The 20,726-nt window shown below is 59.3% G+C and overlaps 1 protein-coding gene across 1 annotated transcript; it reads right to left on the reverse strand.

Annotated features, from left to right (window-relative positions):
* Positions 1-572: 572 nt before the first annotated feature.
* On the reverse strand, positions 573-19,868 carry LRPAP1 (LDL receptor related protein associated protein 1). Its single transcript, XM_033213591.1, has 8 exons — positions 19,522-19,868; positions 12,317-12,461; positions 7,728-7,849; positions 6,488-6,608; positions 5,693-5,851; positions 4,050-4,132; positions 2,723-2,899; positions 573-1,039 (listed from the first exon to the last, which is right to left on the reverse strand). Exons 1-8 carry the CDS (start codon positions 19,726-19,728, stop codon positions 977-979), a joined length of 1,077 nt encoding a protein of 358 aa, XP_033069482.1. The 5' UTR covers positions 19,729-19,868; the 3' UTR covers positions 573-976.
* Positions 19,869-20,726: the final 858 nt, after the last annotated feature.

Genomic DNA, 20,726 nt, shown 5'->3' on the forward strand with positions numbered 1-20,726 from the left:
TGCTGCCTCTAGCCTTGACCTTTCTTAGAAATGACCACTAAGCGGATGTTCGTGTTTGGCAGATCTCAACAGTCAAGCCAAGACACAGCTGCAGCCAAAACACAATACGCCGGATGGAGCCTCTTCCAGGCTCAAACATGGGAACCGTGCTGGGACCCAGACAGGAGCAATGGCCGGCCTCTCAGCTAGGGTCAGGGGAAGGCCTCCGTGGCTGTCCCTACCCCTGTGAGATGGGGCATTTACACAGCACACTTAGGGACGTGGAGGCCCTGCAGGTTCGCTGGGGTCTCCCCAGGCCCCTGAGCTGCAGAGGTGAGAGTTGAAAGACACTGCCCCCAGGCCACAGTCTCTGACTGTCCACGGAACCACACGCTCCTCTCTCTGCCATCTTCCCCCAAACTCCACTCAAGCGCTCTTGGCTTTCGATCAGGCCGGGCCGTCTCACGGGAAAAGGAGTCTGGCTGCAAAGGCCCGTGGGGCCCAGAGGGGAAGCTGGCTATGACGCGATCCCTTCACAAGCACTGGCTCCGGCCCGAGCCACCAGGACACTTAGTGACCAGCGGACAAGCATGTGGTTTAAATACTGCACTATATTTTTAAAGGACTTTGTACACAGTATTTCCAGTGGCAGATGTGTAAGTTTTTTTATGTATATCGTGTTGTTTCAGAAGAAGACTGTCAGACCCGAAAGCAGCTGGACCTCGAGGTCCTCACTGGGGTGGTGGCTGCCACGCTGACGCTGAGTGGAAGCCGACCCCTCCGTCAGAGCCGGCCCCATCTCAGACCCAGACGCAGCCACCACCAAGTCCTGTGTTGTGACCACAGCAGCTCCAGTCACCAGAAACAATCCTTCCTGCCGCGACACCTGTGCCAGCCCCAGCCACCCTCACGGCAGGCCGTCCACGGAAATGCCATGGCCAAGAGCCCAGGTCCTTCACGCCGGCCTCCCCCCTGCCGGGCCGGCTCCCCGACGCCTTCAGAGTTCGTTGTGCCGAGCTCTGGAGATCCTGCTGGACAGGTCCTGGAGATGCTTCTTCACCTGCGCACAGAAACCACTCATCAGCTGGGGAGGGCGCACCTCGAGCTGCCTCTGTGAGCTCAGCCTCACGTCAGGAGACGTGTGATCCAAAAGGAAAAGGCACAAGCCCTGTGCGTCTGACTTTCCAATTCCACGCCCGTCCAGAAATGCTCAAATCACAAGAGCAGCTCAGCCCTAACTAGGAAATCCCACCAAAGAATGCTAAGAGCGAAAGCTCAGGGTCTCTGTGATCAGCCCACAGTGTTATTTATTTAATATGGATAGGGTCTCGCTCTGTCACCCAGGCTGGAGTACAGTGGCATGATCTCGGCTCACTGAAATCTCTGCCTCCCAGGCTCAAGTGATCCTCCCATCTCAGCCTCCCATGTAGTTAGGACGACAGGTGCCCACCACCACGCCCGGCTAATTTTTTGTGTTGTTGGTAAAGATGGGGGTCCACCATGTTGCCCAGGCTGGTCTTGAACTCCTAAGCTCAGATGATCCACCCACCTCGGCCTCCCAAAGTGCTGGGATTATAGGTGTGAGCCACTGCCCAGCCCAGCCCCACGGTGTTGTTTTTAAAAGCAATGACCAGAGAGACTGGGACAGGGCTGTGGGAAAGATGCCTTCCTCCTCAGGGCTACCTGGGAGGGAAGAAGAGAGACCTCCAGCTCCTCACATCACAATGGCCCAGAGCATCCCCACAGATACCACCCCCGTGGCAGCAGGTGCTGTGTCAGCCCAGCCCGGGCCAGGGTCACTGTAGCTCTCCCGATTCTCACAAAACCCTGCTCATGGGCGCCACCTCCCTCTCCACATAGGAACCCGTGGCTCAGGGTGAATAACTCGCCAAAAGTCCCTCCTCTCAGCTGCCCTCTGACCTCTGCCCCAACGGTGTGGGTGCCTCAGGCAGCGCCACACGGCTTTCCTAACCAACACCGAGCTTTGCCATGGTCAGGTGAAACTAGGCGCACGCTAGCATTCCATCCCCGCATCTCGGGGGAGCGCCCTGCAAACCCCCACATGGTGGTGCTCACCCTGGACCTGAGCTTCTGTCCACGGGTGGGGGCCGCAGGCTGCTCTCCTGCACGTTCTGCCAGGCAGACCCACACCACCGTCTTCTATCAGAACTTCTGCCTTGGTTTATTTTTTAGGCCTTTCCTATTTTGGAATCGGTAACACATGCCTGCAGCTCAAAGTTTAAAAGGCACAGATGGGGCTCCTGAACCCCAGCTCCCTCCAGAAAGAACTGGCATGAGGTTCCAGGGTTTTCTGTGCCTCTGTGGCAAGGCCGTGCTGCTGGCTTCGGCTTCTCCTGGGATCTGCCCCCTCCTCTCCTCACATCCCGGGGCTGTGGGGAAGACGGCTGGCTTGTCTCGAGGGCTGGAAAGTACCCTGACTTGTGGGCTGGCTGTGGGCATCCAGGTTATGCCCCATCCTGGTCACAGGAGAGGACGAGGCTGCCAGGGCCTGCGCTCACACCTGAGGGTCGGGGGACTGCACTAGAAGCCCACGGAGCTCTCTAGCACGGCTGCTGTGGCCTGCAGTGCCCCACATACTGTGGCTCTGGGGTTCAACTCGGACAGGGAAGACAATGGCGTGGGGCCCACATCCTGCCTACGGGAGACCCTGAGCTGCACATGGGCGGCCCCATCTTTTCTGCAGGGGAACTGTGGCCTCCCTAGTCCCCGAACCCGCGCGCACCGTGTAGCCCAGCTCCTTGGTCCGCCCCTCCAGCAGGGCATGCTTCTCACGGCTGCGGCTCACACGCTCGCCGTCACCCACGCTCTCTGCGTGCCTCAGCTTCTCGTGTGCGATCTCCAGTTGTTTCTGGTAGTGGTTGTGCTTCTCGATTTTGGCTTCAAAGTGCTTGAGCTCCTCCTGGAACAAGGTTTCCACAGGTGACTGTTCCCTCCCTGTGCTCGCCATGCCATCTTGTGGTCGCGGGTGAACTGCAAGGACGCCAAGGGACAGCGCCGTACCCGGGGTGGGACAGGCCTCGCGGTGACATGGACAATGAGGCGGCAGCTGGGAGGCCATCACACCAGCCAGCAGCAGGTCCCAGCCTGCGCCTCCTCGGCAGTCCTAAGCCGACCCCTTCCCTCTCTCTGCAAATGGCACCCCTCCCGAATCCGGGGGGCCTCCAGCTCGTTCCTGGCCGGACTCCATGTCCAGGGGTTGTGCTTCTGTGGTGGCTGCCTCTGCACCCTGTCCCCAGCCTGCCTGGGCTCCAGTTCTGCTGGGCTGTAGCTCTGTCCCTGCTCCTGTAGGCGCCCTGCCCTGCCTTGATCCCACACGCCAGACCCAGGGCCCTCCATGTGGCCCCACCTGCCAAGCCCCATGCCTATGCCTGTGCCCAGCTAAGGTGCCCTAGCCCCGGAGGAAAGCTCCTGACCCCTTTCTGGCGGAGGTGCTGAAGGCCCTTCCTGGGGCCAGGAAAGTCCCAAGCCCTATGAGGGCAGGACCACGCCCACCTCACTCACGACAGACACCAGCTGGGGACCTTGGGTGAACTCATGGCCTGATACTGTGCCTGGGACTGCCCACCCAGGGACCCCCTGCTGGACTCCACTCCTCAGAGCCCTGCTGGGTGCTCACCGAGCTGATTTCTCCACCCTCAGAATGATCTGGCACGCCACACGCCCCAGGAGCCCCCTGCCACCTGAGGTGGTCTCCTTCCCTCCCTGGGCCTCCATCTCAGGAAGCGGTGACATCCCCAAATGATCCCAGTAGTCCTTGGTCCCCTCCCCCAAGACTGTGGCTGGGTCCTGCCCAATTGCTGACCATCCACAGGACCCGCACCAAGGCCACCTCAGAGGTGAACACTGACAAAGGAACCAAAGCCCCTCCTTCCAAAGCCCCTCCTTCCAAAGCCCCTCCTTCCAAAGCCTGGCCTCGCCCCTGAGACACGAGGTCGCGCGCAGATGAGAAGGAAAACGCGAGCAGGTTCGCTGAGTGGTTAAGGAAGAAACTGCAAGAGGATCTTCACCACATGAGAGAGCTCGAAAGGAGAGAGGCTGCGTTTCCTTACCCGGAGCGCCTCCAGCTCCTTGTTGGTGAGGTTGGCGGACTGCGCCAGGTCCCACAGGTCAATCACCCTGGGCTCCTCGAACTCTGCAGGGGAGGAGCGAGAGCGGCCTCAGCGGCGCCTGGGGTGCACAACCCAGCCAGCCCCGCGGGAACCGCGCTCAGTGTGCATGGAGCCTATGAGGGTGTGCAGGCGTGACCTGCGTGTGTGTGAAACATGCATGCGTGCACTGAAAATCTCACAGGGCAGGGAGGGCATCTGCTCGGTAGCTCACACAACCTCGCTGAAATGTGGCTTCCCTGTCCCCTCGGCCAAGCAACTGCTTCTCCTTTGTGTCCAGAAACACCTGCCTCCATCAGAGCCTGGGAAGCACCTCTGAAGCAGGTGGCAGAGGGTGGACATGGCCTCTGTGCACAGGCTGCTCAGGACCTTGGGTGGAGGGTGTGCAAGTTTAGCTAGGTCCAGAGGCAAGCACAGGCCGCTTCCCTTCGGGCTCCTAGGAAGAGCCAAACAAACTGAGTGGGCTCCCGGACCCTGGTGCTCACGAAGGGACGTAGTGAGAGATGCCGGGGCCGTCACCTCTCTCCATCCAGGAGCGAGCAGTCCAGAGCCGCCTGCCCAGGGAGCCCCACAACAGTGGCTCCTGCTCCCTCCTCTGCTGACCCCTTCCTGCTCAGGTGGTCCAGCCCTCACCACTATGGCCAAAAGCCTACGGCTGACAGAGTCACCAGCACCAGGTCAGGCTAAGGGAGCCTGGGTTTGGGGGTGGGTAGTGAGGGGTCTTGCCCAAGGGCACACAGGTGACAGCCGCAGAGCCAACCGAGGGGCCCTGGGCCCACGTGGACACATTCGACTACTGTGCTTGAGGCTGCTTCTGGCCAGACCTTGCAGGTCCCATCCTGGAGAGCAGGCGGTGGCTCTGCCTGGCACCGGGGACAGAGACCAGCCCTGCTGTCTATCACCATGAGGGCACAGATGCCATCTCCTGGCGGCTGCTGCCTCCTCGAGCCTACAGCACGGCCTGGCACACAGCTGGCACTCGGTGTGCACGTGGAGGATGAGGTATAGAATCAGAAGCTGTGTGAGGGAAGCCGGCAGGCTTCTGGTAAACCCCGCACAAGGCTCTGTCCTGGGTCCTGGGCAAGCAGCAGCAGTGCCGAGCCTGGCCACTAAGTGCCTGCAGTGGAGTGAGACCAAGACCGAGCCACTGAGGTGGAGCCACAAGCTCTGTGGCCTCAGTGGGCGTCCTGCCCCTGCCGGGCTGAGAGGGACTGACAGACAGTGTGGGTGGAATGACATGGAGACAGAGCTGTGCCTGACAAGCGGTCTCTGTTCTTGACTAACAGCAATGGAGGGGCTGTGCTGCTGAGGCTGGGGAGACGCTGGGAGGGGTTGCTCCCAGGCCCGCCGCCGCCACTGCTCTCTGCCAGTCTCCAGGAACAAGGCCGGGGACGGCAAGTGACCTTCATGGAGCAGCTCCTGGGAGCGAGGCCTGTGACCACTGCTGGGTAGACAGCGCGCCAAGGGTCTTGGCTGTGTCCACAGGCCCAGGTGCCCATCGCTCTAAGCACCTGCCCGCTTGTCCCCAAAACACAACCAGAGACAGCCCCACCCTCAGGAACCGAGAGTCCCAGGCAGGCACTCACCGGCCTCAGTGCTGTAGCCCTGGCGGCTGACCCTGCGCAGGCGCTCCAGGCCCTGGTTGATGCTGCGCAGCTTCTCCTTCAGCTCCGCGTGTCTGCTGTGCAGGACGTTGCCCTTGATGTCGCTCAGGTCCAAGGGGCTGATGATGTTCTCGTGGATTTCTGTAAAACCGAAGGCAGGACACCATGAGGCTGGGAGTCCTCGCCCTGCCCGCCTGGAGCACTGTATAGAATGCCCACTGCTGGGGAGTTCAAACTCGCTCTCATTTCTGGCCAAAAATGTCCCCATTCCGCGGTCTTGCAGTGCCGCAGAAACGACCGTTGGCACAGCTTCCTTTCTAGGTGAGACAGGTGAGACGCCGGGACACATGCACCAAGCGGAGCCTGAGGTGACGGCTGGGGCACCGGGTCCAGAGGGCTGACTGGTCAGCTGGGTCACCCTCCATTTTACTCCAACTTTGTAGGGTGGGAAAGGCACACATTTGAGGGGGTCACGAATCCAGAATGAAGGACCATCAGCGAAGCACAGGTCTGGCAAAGGCGGCAGCTGTGCCCGTGGTGGGGGCAGGCGCCCGTGAGACTTGGTTCATCCAATGCAGGCGGGTGACTCTTAGAGCCAGCCCCGCCCGCACAGCAACCTCCCGACTCACAAGTCCGGTAGAACCCTGGGAGAGGGCGTCCGGTGCCGCCTCCCCGCCCCTGCCGTGTCCCGGGGGGGGGCCGAGGCTGCCCACTGAGCACAGCGAGCCCCAGGTGCAGGAGGGGCAGGGGGCAGGATGGGGTGGGGGCAGGGGGCACCTTCGGTCCTGCTCAGGGTCTCCAGCAGGACATTGTACTCGTGAACTTTCTCTTTGTGATGCAGGAACTCCCGCCAGAGCTTGTCCAGTTCTTCGCTGGAGAATTTCCCAGAGGTCTTTGCCTAAGAGGGAAACAAGGCCTGGAGTGAAACCCGCCGTGGGCTCGTGTGGCTGGGGCCGCTCTTCAGCCGACTACTCCTCATGGCCAGGCAGGCCCTTGCCTACGTGAGTGTCGGGCCCGGTTCTTGGCCTCACGACCCTCCTGAGCCTCTATTAGGCTGGGTAGGGCAGGAAAACAAAAAACAAACCGGAGAAGAGCTGCCAGCAGGCAACCACCCTTCTCCTGGACATGTCCAGGCTCAATGGGGGATGGCTACTGAGCTGGCTGGGGTGGAGCGCGGAAGATCCCAAGGAGGGGAACAGGGCAGCATCCCAGTGGCCCCAGACTTGCCTGGCTCTCCCAGCTGTGGGTGGTAAGGACAGCAAGGCCATCTTCCTAGGGAGACCTCTGCCAGCCTGTTCATTGTCATCCTACCTGCCTCCCGGCTACGGGGTGACGTGGATCACACATATCCAGGGAGGCCGCATAGGACCCTCTCTCCCTCTCTGCCCCTTCTACTGACTCCATCTTTCCTGGCCAAGGACAATGAGCTGCGACTGGGCTGGTACAAGAAGTCCAGTTGTTGGCCCCAAATCAGTGTAATCCAGAGAAACTGTTCTGGAGCAGCAGCCGCTGGAAATGGGGTAGCTGAAGCAGGTGAACACCCCACCACAGCCCACCAGCCCTGCTGGGTCCCAGTGCCTGGCCCCGCACCAACACCCCACACCCTTCCCAGGCACAGGGTGAAAGCCCAGCCCCACATGTGAGGACACTCTTCTAATCACAGAAGCATGTTCAGAGCACCACTCACTACATTAAAAATCGGACACAGAGCAAAGAACTCAGCCTGCACTATGTCATGATCCCGTAACCACACATGACCAGAGCTGAAGGTCTGATAGCTGCAGGCCAAACAGTGCTCCTTTACTCAAAGAGCAAGGCATTTTCTAAACAGGAAAGCTGAAAATATTCACAGAAAGACAGCGGAATGGTTTCCTTAGGGAGCCACTGTCTTCCGGAGACTTCACCAAACCCCGGCTCCCACGCAGAGCAGAGACTACTCCCTCACAGGCCCCTGCCTCAACACTCAACTCAACGGCACCAACTCTGCACAGCACGTATGGAAATAGTCGAGGAGTACCTTGTGCCACAGCTTTTCCAGCCTGGGATCATCCAGCCCATCTTCCTGGGTGCCACTAAGGGAGTTGCTGGTCACCTGCCGAGCGTCCTTCTTCCCGTCCAGACCATACTTGGCCAAGATAACTAGGAGAGAGGGGAGGTTCTATTTGATATGGTTTCCTGTGAAAAACAGTCAACAGCCAACATATCTGGGTTGTCACAGTCGGTGAGACAGATTTGCCTCTCATTTTCCAGGAGTTTCCTTTCACCAGTTCCCTGGATGACCACTGGAAATATGGTAAGAACAAGCATGTACACAAGCGTGGGGCTGTGGTCTTCCAGCGCTTAGAAATGGGTCCGGCGACTCACGGGACGCCCCCAGGACCTCCCTCTTTCCTACCAGGGACACACTGGCTGGAGTCCTCCATCAAGCTGTGTCCCCTTGAGACGCAGCTGTCGGAAGCGGCTGGTGGGCCGGGCTGTAAGAGTGGTAACCGATTGGCCCATCTTTGCAAACCAGTTGCACAGATTTTCAAACACAAAATTTGCAGCCTCACCTGTTGCCATACGGCAAAAACTCTAAGGCCCACAGGGCAGAGGCCACCTGCAGAGTGTGCAGGGTGATGGGGCTTCCTAACAGCCCACATCTTCTTTTTATTGGAAGGAAAAACAGTTTCTAAAGGAGAAACGTCAGGGTCAGCAGCTTCTAACAAAAAGTTACGGTAGCAGCCAGGAGGAGTAATGAGTCTGCAGTGTGCTGTGGCCCAGTCACTCGGGGAGCCCTCTAGGATCTGCCCACACAGTGCTCCCCCAGCCCCACTTCCCCAAGGGGTACTCAGCATCTGTGGGCTGTGTCTGTCACCACACACTGCCACAAACACGATATGAACGCAGGCGCTCAAAGCAGGCCCTGGTGCTGACAGGACTCAACTGTGGACGAGTCTGGCACCTGGGACATAAGAGCAGAGCCCGGGGCTGGTCTTGGCCTCCACAGGCAGTGGCTCTCCCGAGGCCCCAGTGCCCACTTCCAAGCCCTGCGCTGTGGCGCTGTGCCACAGGCCCTCTACTAGGTCTCCTGGAATCTGGGGCCAATACAAACCCGCCTGCCTCCTTAGCTGCTGGTGGGCTTGCCTGCCCGCCCTTTCCTGGGGACCGGGGAATTATCCCAGGGCCCCCACCTCCCACAGAATGGGGTCCTGCCTTCCCCTCCGGGCTGAGGGCCCCGTGTGGGCGTCTCCCAAGACGCTGAGCATGGAGCCTCCCTTCGCCTCACACTTCCCCTCACTCCGAGGACCTCTTCACCCAGGTGGTGACTCCTGGACCCCAGCGCCTCCTCTGGGCCTTCACCCGTGACCCTACTGGACAGAATCACTCCCAGCAGGGCCTCTACACGCCCCGGGCTCAGCAGGTCCCACCCCCACACCTCTCCCAAAGGTCCGTCCTCTGTCACCGCCAGTCCTGGGGAGTGTCCCTGCCCCAGGGACATGCCAGAAGCCTCAGGCCTCCTTTCTCATCACCACCACCCTGGCCGAGCTCAGATCCCTCCTGTCTCATTCCGTCCAGAAGCCTGGGCCATGGGGGCCTCAAGGCCACGCACAGCATGTGCTCCTTGTGCTCTATCCTCTAAGCATGAAAAACCGGCCTGTGGTCTTGTCCCTGAGGAAAGCCGCCTCCCCTGGCAGCAGCCAAGAGCCGCTGGTGCTGGGCACGGTCCTACAAAGGCACGCTTCAAAGCTCGACATGCTGGGCCTGTCTTCCACGGCAGGGAATTCATACGTGAAGTAACTATTTCAGGCCGGGTGTGGTGGCTCATGCCTGTGATCCCAGCACTTTGGGGGGCCAAGGCAGGAGGGCCGTCTGAACCCAGGAGTTCAAGACCAGCCGGGGCAGCAAAGGGAGACCCCGTCTTTTAAAATAAACAAACAATTCAATAAATAATACTGGCTGTGGGGGAAGAGAAAATAAATGAAATAAATACATGCATAAATACACAACATTTTTACAAAAGTGGCCTGGATGTCTCCTGGCCTTAGAAGCTGGTGCTGGGCCTGCCTGTGAAGGCCGTACTGCCCAGCCCCCCGAGTCCAGCCACTGCTCAGTAGCGCTGAGGTCACACCCCCGGGCTATGCACCCCGAGCCCGAGAGGAAGACAGCAAGAGTGGGCCACGTCCTGGGGCTCTGAGGCTAGCCTGGCCCACGCCTTCCTAGTTGGAGCCAAAAGCTCTCAGCCAGAGCCCAAAGTGGCTGGTCAGACCCCACCAAAAGGCAGAGTGCCCAAGGCTGTGATCAGCAGCAGGGACTATGGAAAAAGTTCTGGATTCTGGAGGTGCTGGGTTCTGCATGGAATGGAGTCACAGAACACTGAAGCTGGAGGGGCCTCAGGAGCATCCAGCCCTTAGAGCTCCTGGGGAGGACGAACACGGCCCCACACTCCCGGTGTGTGGAGGACAGCCACCGCGCCACACTCCCTGCCTGGGGAGTGAAGTGGCCCTGGGGGCACGGTGGGGGTGAGGACAGCCGTGAACCCCAGAGCAGAGCAGAGCAGAGCGTGGCCTGTCTGTCTCAGGGCGGACCTCAGCATGGGCAGTGCCAAGGGCAAGCCTACAAGGTGTGCTGCCCAGGCACACCTGGCTATGGCTGGTCCCCCAGGTGTGGTATCAGCCTTGATAATGGCACGGGGGACCTTGGGGATTCAGGGGCCACACCCAGAAGATGGCGGGCAGCTGGCCAGGACGAGCTTCTCTCCTGAGTGTGGGCACGGTCTGCTTCTGGGACACAGGCTCCTAGAGTCCCACTAAGTCTTCTGCCAGGTCACTCGGCAATGGCAGAAAACAAGACAGCTCCACTTGGGCCACAGACCTGGACACCCTGCAAGGACACCGGCTGGCCCGCAGGAGGGAGCAGGTCCTTGGCCCACTTCTGTGCCCCCTGCAAGCTCCTCCGTCTCCTCCAGGCCCCGAATGCTGCCCTGCTGCATAGCCAGTCCCTTCTCCCTGCGAGGCACCTCCAGGACAGGCTCTTTCCCGGCCCTTGGGAATGGCCCTCTAGACACACTGGTGGGGATGCAACCATCCCGAATTGTTTCAGCCATGTCTCTGTTCCCCAGGCAGTCCCTGCCGCCATGTCTGGGATGATATCCCACCTAGACTCTCGAACATGGTGGCATAAACCAGCAAAAATGAAGCCAGCCCTCTGCCTTTAACCCAGGCGCAGTCACATGACATGTCTGCTGATGTCTGCTGATGGGAGAAGAGGGGTGGCTGGGAACAGACCACCTGCTCAGGAGTCAGAAAACCCTGGCTCCAAATCTTTGCTGCACGACTTGGCTCTGCAACTCCAGACAAATTACCCTCTCTGAGCCTGTCAAACGGGATGACAGAGTTTTGAGGAGTAGGTGTTAGAGCATCAGGCCTAACAAAGGAACTCCATAGACACCTCCTCTCCTTACCAGAGACAACCCGGGCGCTGCAATGCCTGGGGCCACCAGTGCGTGGGAAAGCAGGGCCACAGCAGGCTCCAGACACGGCCAGGGCTCTGGGGCTACCCTCAGTGTGATGGCAGCCACCCACCCTCAGTGGAGTGTCCCACTTGGTTCACAGCCACTGTCCCGTGAGACAGGAGGAGGAAATGGAGGTGGGGGGGGGTCCAGGTCACACAGAGAGCAGCCAGGGAGGGGACTGGGAAAAGGGTGCCTTGGGGTCAGGCCCAGGGGTAGCAGTTGGGTTGAGGCGCAACAGCTCCTGTGGCTGCTGCACGTAGCTGACAGCAGGCGGCTGAGCACGCGACTCCCTGGAGCAGCCCCAAGCCCACCTGGTGTGCGTCCTGTCTGCCAGTGCCCTGCCGACGGGCCTGTGGTGAAGGAGAATGACGGAGGAGAGGGGTCCAAAAGGAACAGTCGCAACTCTGTCATTTAAAACCCTCCTGGCTCTGAGGACATACCTGCCTTCTGTACGCTGGTACCAAGCAGGTGACTGTCCTGCTTCTTCTTGAACACTACAGGGACAAGGGGCTCACTAACTGCATCACAACTAAGTGTCCGTTCTGACTCTTAGAAAGCTATTCTGACAACATCTGGAATATGTCCCCAAACTTCAAGATGCCAGGGCAGACCTCCTTCCTCCTCTGGGAGACAGAGCCTCCTGCTGTCCTCTGGCCCCTTCCTGCGCCCAGTGCCCCTGCCCTGGTCTTCCCTCCGGTGTGCCAATGGCACTTGTGACAGCAAAGGAGCAGAGACCATGGCCAAGGGCACATCTGTGCTCAGAGGGGCTCCCCGTAGGCTGCACCCAATGGGACGTTTGGCCAAGAGCCAAGGAGTCAGAGGTGTAGCCCACAGCACTGAGGCGAGCGACCACCATCCTCATGAGGGTGAGCCTCCCCGCAACCACTGAGGCCAGTGGCCACCTCCCTCACGAGGGTGAGCCCCCCAACCCAAATCCTAAGCTTTCTGGGCACTCGGGATGCTCAGGAGAAAGGCTCATTTTGGATATCCAGATTAAGCATAATGCAAATATTCCCAAATCCAAAAACAAAAACTGACATCCAAAACACTGCCACACTCAAGCATTTAGGAAGACGGATACTCGACCTGCATTAGGAAAGAAACAAACGGACCATTGAGGTTGCGTATGAGTCTCGCTTCCTTCTCCCCATCTTTGTCCAAACCGTCAAGCTTTAGTTTCTTCCAGGCAAGTTCGTCCCTCTCCTGTATCTTCAGATCAGCGTGGAGCTCGGCCAGCCTCACGGGAGGAAGATGTAGCTGCGAATGAAGGGGAGGGGACTGTGAGCCACAAGCAGGATGGACCAGGACACAGCTGGAAACTGACCTCGGAGGAGGCTGGCCACCGGGAGGTTCTGGGAGAACAGGAGGAGGTGGAGTCAGGGTCACTGTCAGCAGGATTCAAACCCCACAGGTTTTGACAAGAACACGGCATGGACATCAGTCTCTAGGCCCGTCTGTATACGTGATCTGGAAACCCCAAGTCCATCGGGGGCTGCCCACCAGCGGCGGCTGCCCATTCCTGGCCGGCTGTAAGAGGACACCCCACCCTTCCCACCCTAGCACCTGGGGACAGTCATCGGGCACCTGGATAAACAGGGCAGGAAGAACATACCACTGCATTACCATTCCACTGCAGACACCACTGCAAGGACACAGACACCCAGAAGCTCTTTTTAAAACATCACTGTCATCTCAGATTTGCCCCGTCTTCATTTCCCAAAGATCCTTCGTCGCCACCTCTCAAGTGTTCCATGATCGGAACTGTCTTGCTGTGATGGTTCTTACACAGCCCCAGATCCTTCTGGAGCAGGAATCTGTCACCCTCTCACTTACCTGCTGGCATAGACCACACAGGCAGGGCCCTGGAACGAGCTGCCGCACTGGGGCTGAGGATCTTCCCCACCCCACCCTCACACCCCTCCGCAGGGCAGGCCACGCTTCCTTCATCCCACCCCTCCCTCCCAGCTCTGGGACCCTGGGTGAGGGAAGGAAGGAAGTGAGGTGACCGCTGGGCACACTGCTTTTTGGTTGTAAAGACAGGATTTAGGCCAAGAGTGTCCCCATGTCAGAATGACTGGGCCAGAATACCAGGCGGCCGAGGCAAGCAGCAGAACGAAACCCACCGGCCAGCTCTCATCAACGCTGGCCTCAGGGCTGGCCCGGTGAGCCCTTCAGGGAAGAAAAGCCTCTTCTGTGCAGAGCAGAGTAGCCCAGCTGTGTGAACCAGAACGTGTCATGAGGTGGCATCAGGGTTCAGGGAGACAGGGTGTTGTCTGGGGAGGCTAGGCCACATGCCTGTCATGACACCAGCACATTAAAAGCTCTGTGGAGTCCCGCAGCAAAGGAAGTGCTCGGCACTGTGCAGTGCAGATCCCCAAACCTCTCAGCTCTCAGGAGGGTTCCCTTCTCTGGGCACCTGCATTCTCACATTCCCCTGGGGCTGGTCCCCACGAGCTGCCCGTGGTTCTAGGAGGGAACCCCAGCCCTGGCTTCTGAGCTCCAGAGGCCCATCACCCAATGCCTGTCTCTGATCATGCGTGTTTCAACACGGTCTGTTTTCCCTCAGGGGTTTGAAATATTAACCTTTAATCTATACCTCATTAGCTATTTTCTAACATAAATACAACAGAAGCTAGTATCCAAAGTATGTGTGTTCAACAAAGTTTATACAAAACAGTGAACATCCCCAGGAAGTGTCGTGAGCCGGCTGCCTTCCCAGTGTCCTGCAGCCCACACCACCTTGCAGCCCGAAGCCTCAGGAGGCCCGGCCCTCAGGCCTGCACTGCACAGGGGCACACGTTTCTTTCAAGACTCGCATGAAGCCAATTCTGGGTGTTTGGCACACCCCACACCCCACACTCCGGAACCTCCTCGCCTCGCTCTGCCCGTATCTAGACTGAGCCCATCCTGCTCCCTGCAGCTCAGTCTGTGTTGGGCCTAGGAGGAAGGAGACCCCTAACCACAGGCCCTGTTGCCAGCTGGGTGCTGGGACTGTCAGCTCCACCCTCTCTCCTCTCAGAAGCCCAGCCTGACTCCGCGGCTGCCCTAGCCACACAGGCCCCACCCTCCAGGAGTTTAAAATTTACTTAGAGACAAATCCAGACCACTGAGCCAAGTCCCCGAATGGTAAAAAAAAGAGCAAACAGTAGGCACAAAATGAATGGCAGGGCCTAGGGCAGAGAAAAGCTTCTAGTTCTCTAGAAGGTTCTCTAACCCTTGGTCGGTGGTCCCAGGCAGGCTTTTGTCTGGGCCCTCCTGGTAGATGCCCTGCGCCCCCATCTCTACAGGGGCTGCTTTCCAGGACTGTCCCGACCTGAAAACCCTTTCCCTGGCGACCTCCGACACATCCCTACCTGCGTGCCTCTTCCCCAGCCAGCTCCATTCACCCAGCCCCTTCTCCCCAGAGCTCCACCCCATGCCCCTCTGTGCCCCGGACATTCGTCTGCAGTGTCCACTGGAAGGCCCTAGGAGGCCTGAAGTCTGATCTGAGTGTCCCCAGCAGGAGGACCTGGGACAAAGAGGCACTTGAGTGATGCTGAATTCTGAGAAGGGGCAGTCTGCGCCTCAGGAGGAGGGGGAGCCCACACCTGCCTATCTTGTTTGTGACCCAAACTTCTGGAGGAACGGGTCTGCTTTTATCTCTGCTTACCCGTGGCTGCTGCTACCCCGTAGGCATCTTACCTACCGCGCTGCACTGCCCGGGAGGGCCCGAGATGCGAGGCCCACAGCGATGCTCCAAGCCAGAAGCAGCACCCTGGGGTGGGCAATCCTGGCCCATGCTCTCGTGTGTGTGCTGGCCCTGAGGGGGCCCGGGTCTGCCCTCTTTGGTTGCAGGGGAGAGGACGCAGGTATCCCATGACTGCCCGTGGGCTGCCCACTGGAAAGCGGAGCTGAAGACCCCGGGCTGCTGAAGCCCTGGGCCCATCCTGGCAGGCTCACAGCCAGGCGCCAATCCCGGTAACCTGCGGTCCTCACTGGACTCCTGTCTGCCTCCCCAGGATGCTAGAGAATCAAGGGCAGGTGCTCTGTGCGCTGTAAAATCTGCAACCCACAGGGGAAAGTCATTTTCTCCTTCTGATTCCCCAACTCTCAGGCAACAGGGGGTCTAAATTTCACACCGCATGTCTCCCAAAAGCCAGCTCCCTTTCCCTTGATATGCGGCTGACAGTGCTCAGCGCAGAAGGGGCCAGCCTGGTGACTGCCACAGAAAGCAGCCCTGGCTCTGTGCAGAGGAAGACCAGCAGGTCATGTGCAGAGCCCCAGACCCCACGTCTGGATTCCTTCACCTCTCTCAAGTTAAATGTTAATGCATCAAGTTAGAACTACCTTGTGGAAACCAAATGCAGAAAAGAACCTGTCAAACATGAAGCAGTGAGGCAAATCATCAACAACCAGGGAACGCATGCAGGGAAGAAAGCCAGCTCAGCTGAACAAACGACACTGGACCTGTGTCCTCAGACACAAGCAGAGCCGACCAGGTCCTCCTGACCAGACCCAAGGGCCCAGCACTGCTCGGGACCTCAGCAGCGGCCCTCCCCCACACAGCACAACCTGCGTGCCAGCAGAGCATTCCGGAACTTTCCAGCAACCTGCTACTGCTATTTGATGCCCCAGGAAACCCAGGCCAGGGTTCACAACTAAGCCACTGGTGTCAATCTGCACATATAGCACAGTTCAGGCTGGGCAGGTTCCAATGCAACCAGGACCATCAATGGACCACCTCTTCAGAAGGCATGTGCCATCCTCCCAGCGTTCACCTGAGTGCCCACACCAGACTGCAAGGCACCCACCCTGAGGGGCAGGTCCACCCTGAGGAGCAGGCGACCAAGGCATGCTGCACCTGTCTCACCACGGCAGGTGGCAGTGCACTGTCCAGGCCTAGCCATCGTGTCCCAGCTCCTTCACTTGAGCTCCGTGGACAACCGTACCCGCCTTGAGCTGCTGTGAGGTCATGCATTGGTCTGGTGAGTCCTAGGTGCCCGTGGAGGCCGCCAGCTGGCCCATCCTCAGAGGCCCTTCTCAGGCCAGGGAGGACGCTTGAGAGATGGGGTGGGGCTCTGAGGACTCTTCTCTGCAGACCTCAGTTTCCACTCATCAGACCTCTGTGAACAAGATTCTTCACACACTCTCATCGCAGTCACCATTCATGCCAGAACTAAGGACTGCCCGGGTGCAGTGACTCCTGGGATCATGCCTGTAATCCCAGCACTTCAGGAGGCAGAAGCGGGAGGATCACTTGAGCCCAGGAGTTCGAGACCAGCCTGGCCAACATGGTGAAACCCCATCTCTACTAAAAATATAAAAATCAGCCGGGCATGGTGGCTCATGCCTGTAGTCCCAGCTACTCAGGAGGCGGAAGCACGAGAATGGCGTGAACCTGGGAGGTGGAGGTTGCAGTGAGCCGAGATTGAGCCACTGCACCCCAGCCTGGGCGACAGAGCAAGACTCTGTCAAAAAAAAAAAAAAAAAACAACAAACAAAAAAAAAACAACTAAGGACCTACGTACGGCCAAAGACTCCAAGCTCACAGCACCATGCAGCCCAGGCCAAGAGGTACACGAGTGTGTCCCTGAGTGCACCGCAGCTGGACCATGCGGACCCTGGAGTTTACTCCTCAGCATCAACACAACACACAGAGCTCCGAAGAGGCAGAATCCCCCGAAGGCATCTGCAAGCCCAAGGGCTCTGCACGCCCTCCGACTCCGACCGCCAAAGCTCCAGGGACAGCCTCTGCTTAGGAGTCTTGCAACACAGCGGAGCCCGCCTGTGAAAGAGGAACCAGGAGAGTTCACGGGCGCTGGAGAGGATGAAGCAGCAACCTCCTGGCCAGGTCTCACCGGATGAAAGCGGGTCTCGGCATCTTCTGGGAGGCACCCACCACTATCTGTGCCTCAAGGCAGGTCTCACAGCCCAAGCCCATCAAAGGCAAAGGTTTCCTGAGACGCTCCCTTTACCCTACGCCTACTGACACATGAAGCAATCCTGTATGCCAGGACACAGCTTTACATGCAGAAAACAGGGATGCGATGTTTTCACGAAGCAAACCAAAGAAAGGACAAGACCGTCCTGGCTGCTGAGCGCAGGTCACAGGAGGCCGAGAGCAGCGGCTGCAGAGCCAGGCGGGACGTGCTTCTCTGAAAAAGCAGCCCTCGCCTCAGTTATCTTCCAGGTGGCGACTCAAGACCCCGTCTCCGTCTGATACCCACCTAGAGTGGCAAGTCAGGTGGGGTAAGAAGCCAACTGGAGTGACTGCACAAACAATTCTCTGCCCCTACGTTCGAACTGACTGTGGCTCCTCCTGCCTCCTGACCACCCTAGGCCCTAGCACGCTCAGCAGCAAGAGCCACAGCATGAAGACCACCCGCCATGCGTCACCGCCACTGATAACCTCAAAAAGACCAGGACGGGTCTGACGCCTGCACGCTTGGCTCCGGGATACAATACCCTCGCAGCACCGCCGCCCTCCAAGCTTCCATTACCTGGAAGGAAGATCAAGACGAACGGGCTCTGCAGGCCTGCCTGCCAGAGGACCAGGCTCTCTGCAAGAGGGGAAGACACACAAAATCCCCCCAAAACACCCTCACCCTCAAAGAACTTCACATTCTGTTCAGCAAAAAAGACTTGTCCACGCAACTAGAACTTCAGGACTTAAAGGGACCAGAAAGACCATCTAGTCCAAGGCTCAGTCCAAAGTGGAGGTGAGCAGCTTGCCCTACCACGGTGCCCAGTGAACCTCAGGGGAGGTTCAGGAGACAAGACCAGACCCAAAACTGAAACCAGTCAGGCGAGCACCCAGCACCGGGGGACTAGGGGCACAGGGACGGTGCATGGGCAGCCCGAGGGCAGGCGTATCACTGCAGGCGCCCTGGGCTGACAAACACTGAGGACCAGCTGGAGGTGGCTGCAGGTAAGGTGGGGTGCACCAGGGCGGCCCTACAGGGCAGGTGGAAGACTTGGGCCAGCACCCAAAAGCAAAGGGAGCCGCTGGGGTTCCTGGGCCCCAGTACACTTCCTTTGCGCCACCTCCAATCGGTCAGGGGGTCAGGGAGTCTCTTTCGGGCTCCCCATTCCTCATGGGGAGGGGGGACTCCACCCACTCAACAGATGCCCAGTGCAGCGGGCACAGGGAGGCAGCGCTGCACCCCAGCTGCTCCTGGTCACATCTGTTCCCTGCTGCTGGGAGGCCATCATCACATCCAAACCCAGCCCCGTCCCCAGCTCCTCCAGAATCCCTTCCTCCAAGAAGCCGCCCTGCCGCTCCAGCCCAGAGCATTCTCCCACCTCCGCAGGCTGAACATTACGCGTGGGGCTTGACTGCTGGTCCCAGGAGCAGCTCAGAAAGGGCCTGTGGAGCTGATGCCCAGGCGTCAATCCCCATCCCCAAGCAGTCTTATAACCGTCTGTCCCTCCCCCATCTGTTTCTTTCCTCCCTTTTCATTCCAAAAGTTCCTTCTTATTCTACAAATCATTTACTTTTCCTCTCAAAGACTCAGGAATGCTTAGAACTGGAATACTGAGACAGAGATCTAATCTGACTCCTGCATTTGAGGTGAGATACTGACGCCCAGATGGTGGGCATGGTTCGAAAACACCCATTTCAGGAACATCTAACAAATGAAGCAACCGTATCTTCACGAAGAGAGCAGCTGGCCTAGGGTCACGCACCAATTAGGAAGCTGTTGTCCCAGGGGGCCCCACTGGCCGAGCCACCTTGGGGGTGCCCTTTCCCCTCGGGCCTCCGTACCTTCATCTCTCAAACGAAGGTGGTCAGGTAAGCGCCCTGTTAAGACTGACTTTCAGCATTCCTAAGGTCGCGTTTTATGTGCTCTAAACCGATCCCATCTCCTCATTTCTCGCTCAAATGAACAAGCACAGGCTTGCTCCTGGGATTCCTTCTCTCCCTGGACACGTCTGTCTACCCAACATTATCTCCCTATGTGGGGAAACAAGATTTTTCTTGTTTCCCCACATAGGGAGATACGGTTGAGGGAAGCGGCAAAGGCTCGGGAGGCAGGAGACCTGTGATCTAGCCTGGTTCTGCCCCTACGCTCCGGTCAGCAGGCCGCCCAGGGTGGGGAGGGCGACACTGACTCTCGGGGGTGCCGGCCGCAACCTGCTCCACACGGCGTCGCCGCCGGCACGGGTACCTTTCCTGCTGCAGAAGGGGTCGGGGCGCCCCACTTGACACTTGGGGGAGGCTGTGCCAAGTACAGGGCGCGTGGGGCACAGGTGCCCCGGCTGCGACCCCCCCGCCTCCGACCCCCGGGCCCCGCTCCACTGCCCCCAACCACGGCCGCCGCCCCCGGGTCGCACTCACCCGCTGAGCCTTCTCCCACAGGTGGTTCAGCTTCTCCATGCGGAACTCCTCCCCGGACTCGCGTTTCGGGGGCGGCTCGGGCTGGTTCTTCTCCCGCGAGTACTTGCCTCCGTGGCTCGCCGCGGGCCAGGGCCCAACCAAGACCAGCAGCAGCAGTACCAGCGCCGGGAGCCCGCGCAGAAACGACCCTAGCCTCCGCGACGCCATCTTTCTCTGCGACTGGCGCTGCGCAGAGAGACCCAGCCAGTCGATGCCCCGCCCACTACCCCCTCCCCGCCCACCGCGCGGTCTCCTGGGAATTGTAGTTGCTCCGTGCGCGGTCGGCCGCGGCGAGGCCGCCGGCGGACTCCAGAGCCCAGGAAGCCCTGCGCATGCGCAGGCGCATGCGTTTCCCAGGCAACCACGCCGCGGACAGAGGCTGCTGACCCGGGCTGGGGATACAATTGTTGAATGAGGGTGGCCGGGCTGGAGCGGAGACGAGGCCTCACTCAGATCCCGGAGCCGGGAGTCCGAACTACTCGAGGCCTCTTTCCCCCTCTGCCCCGCAAAAAGAGCGGAAAGCCCAGGAACCAGGCTGTCTGGCTGAGCCTGATAATGCTCCGGCTTCACGCGCACTGACGCCGACTCTTGCGTGCCCGGTGCCGTAGCTGGGTTAGGACTGCGGCCCCGGCCTGGTGCTGAGGAGCCTGGCCCAGCCCGCTTCTGCCCTCCGCGGAGCGCCTGGCCGCGGGTGAGCGCAGGCCAGGTTGTCCTGGGAACGCAGGGCCGCGCAGGCGTCCCCCCACGTCCCGGATCCCCGCCCCAGCGCGCGTCCAGAGAGCCTGCTCTCGCGCTTGCTGCAAGGCAGGGCTTCGCGCGCTTTTCTCCAACTCACTACACTCTAGGAAATCCGGAACCAAAGTTAGCGTAGTCCGCTCGTTGGGGGCTTTTGGCCAGTGAGTTGGGAAGTGCCCTGGCGGTAGCGCGGGAAACAAGGGGAAGGAGGGAGACAGACGGCAGCTGGGCCCCTTTGGGCTCAGAGAAGGGACAAGGGGAGCTCATCAGGCAAGAATGATCTGAAGAGGCCTCCAAGGGTGGGCGGGATTTTGCCTGGGGCGGGAGAAATTTCCAACTGGAGGAACAATGACGAAGAGGGTGAAGAGAGCCTGGGCATCTTGGGAGAAAGGAATGTTAATTCATTTCTTTTTTTTTTTTTTTTTTTTTGC

The sequence above is a fragment of the Trachypithecus francoisi genome, unplaced genomic scaffold, assembly GCF_009764315.1.
Source record: "Trachypithecus francoisi isolate TF-2019V2 unplaced genomic scaffold, Tfra_2.0 Lachesis_group1, whole genome shotgun sequence".
In the NCBI taxonomy this organism is placed as follows: domain Eukaryota; kingdom Metazoa; phylum Chordata; class Mammalia; order Primates; family Cercopithecidae; genus Trachypithecus; species Trachypithecus francoisi.

Coding starts and splice junctions, on each gene's coding strand:
- LRPAP1 (XM_033213591.1), bottom strand. CDS start 19,728: ATGGCGTCGCGGAGGCTAGGGTCGTTTCTGCGCGGGCTCCCGGCGCTG. Junction 4,133..5,692: donor GGGCTACAGCACTGAGGCCG/GTGAGTGCCTGC, acceptor CCTCCCCTGCAG/AGTTCGAGGAGCCCAGGGTG. Junction 1,040..2,722: donor CCAAGGAGCTGGGCTACACG/GTGCGCGCGGGT, acceptor TTCTGTGCGCAG/GTGAAGAAGCATCTCCAGGA.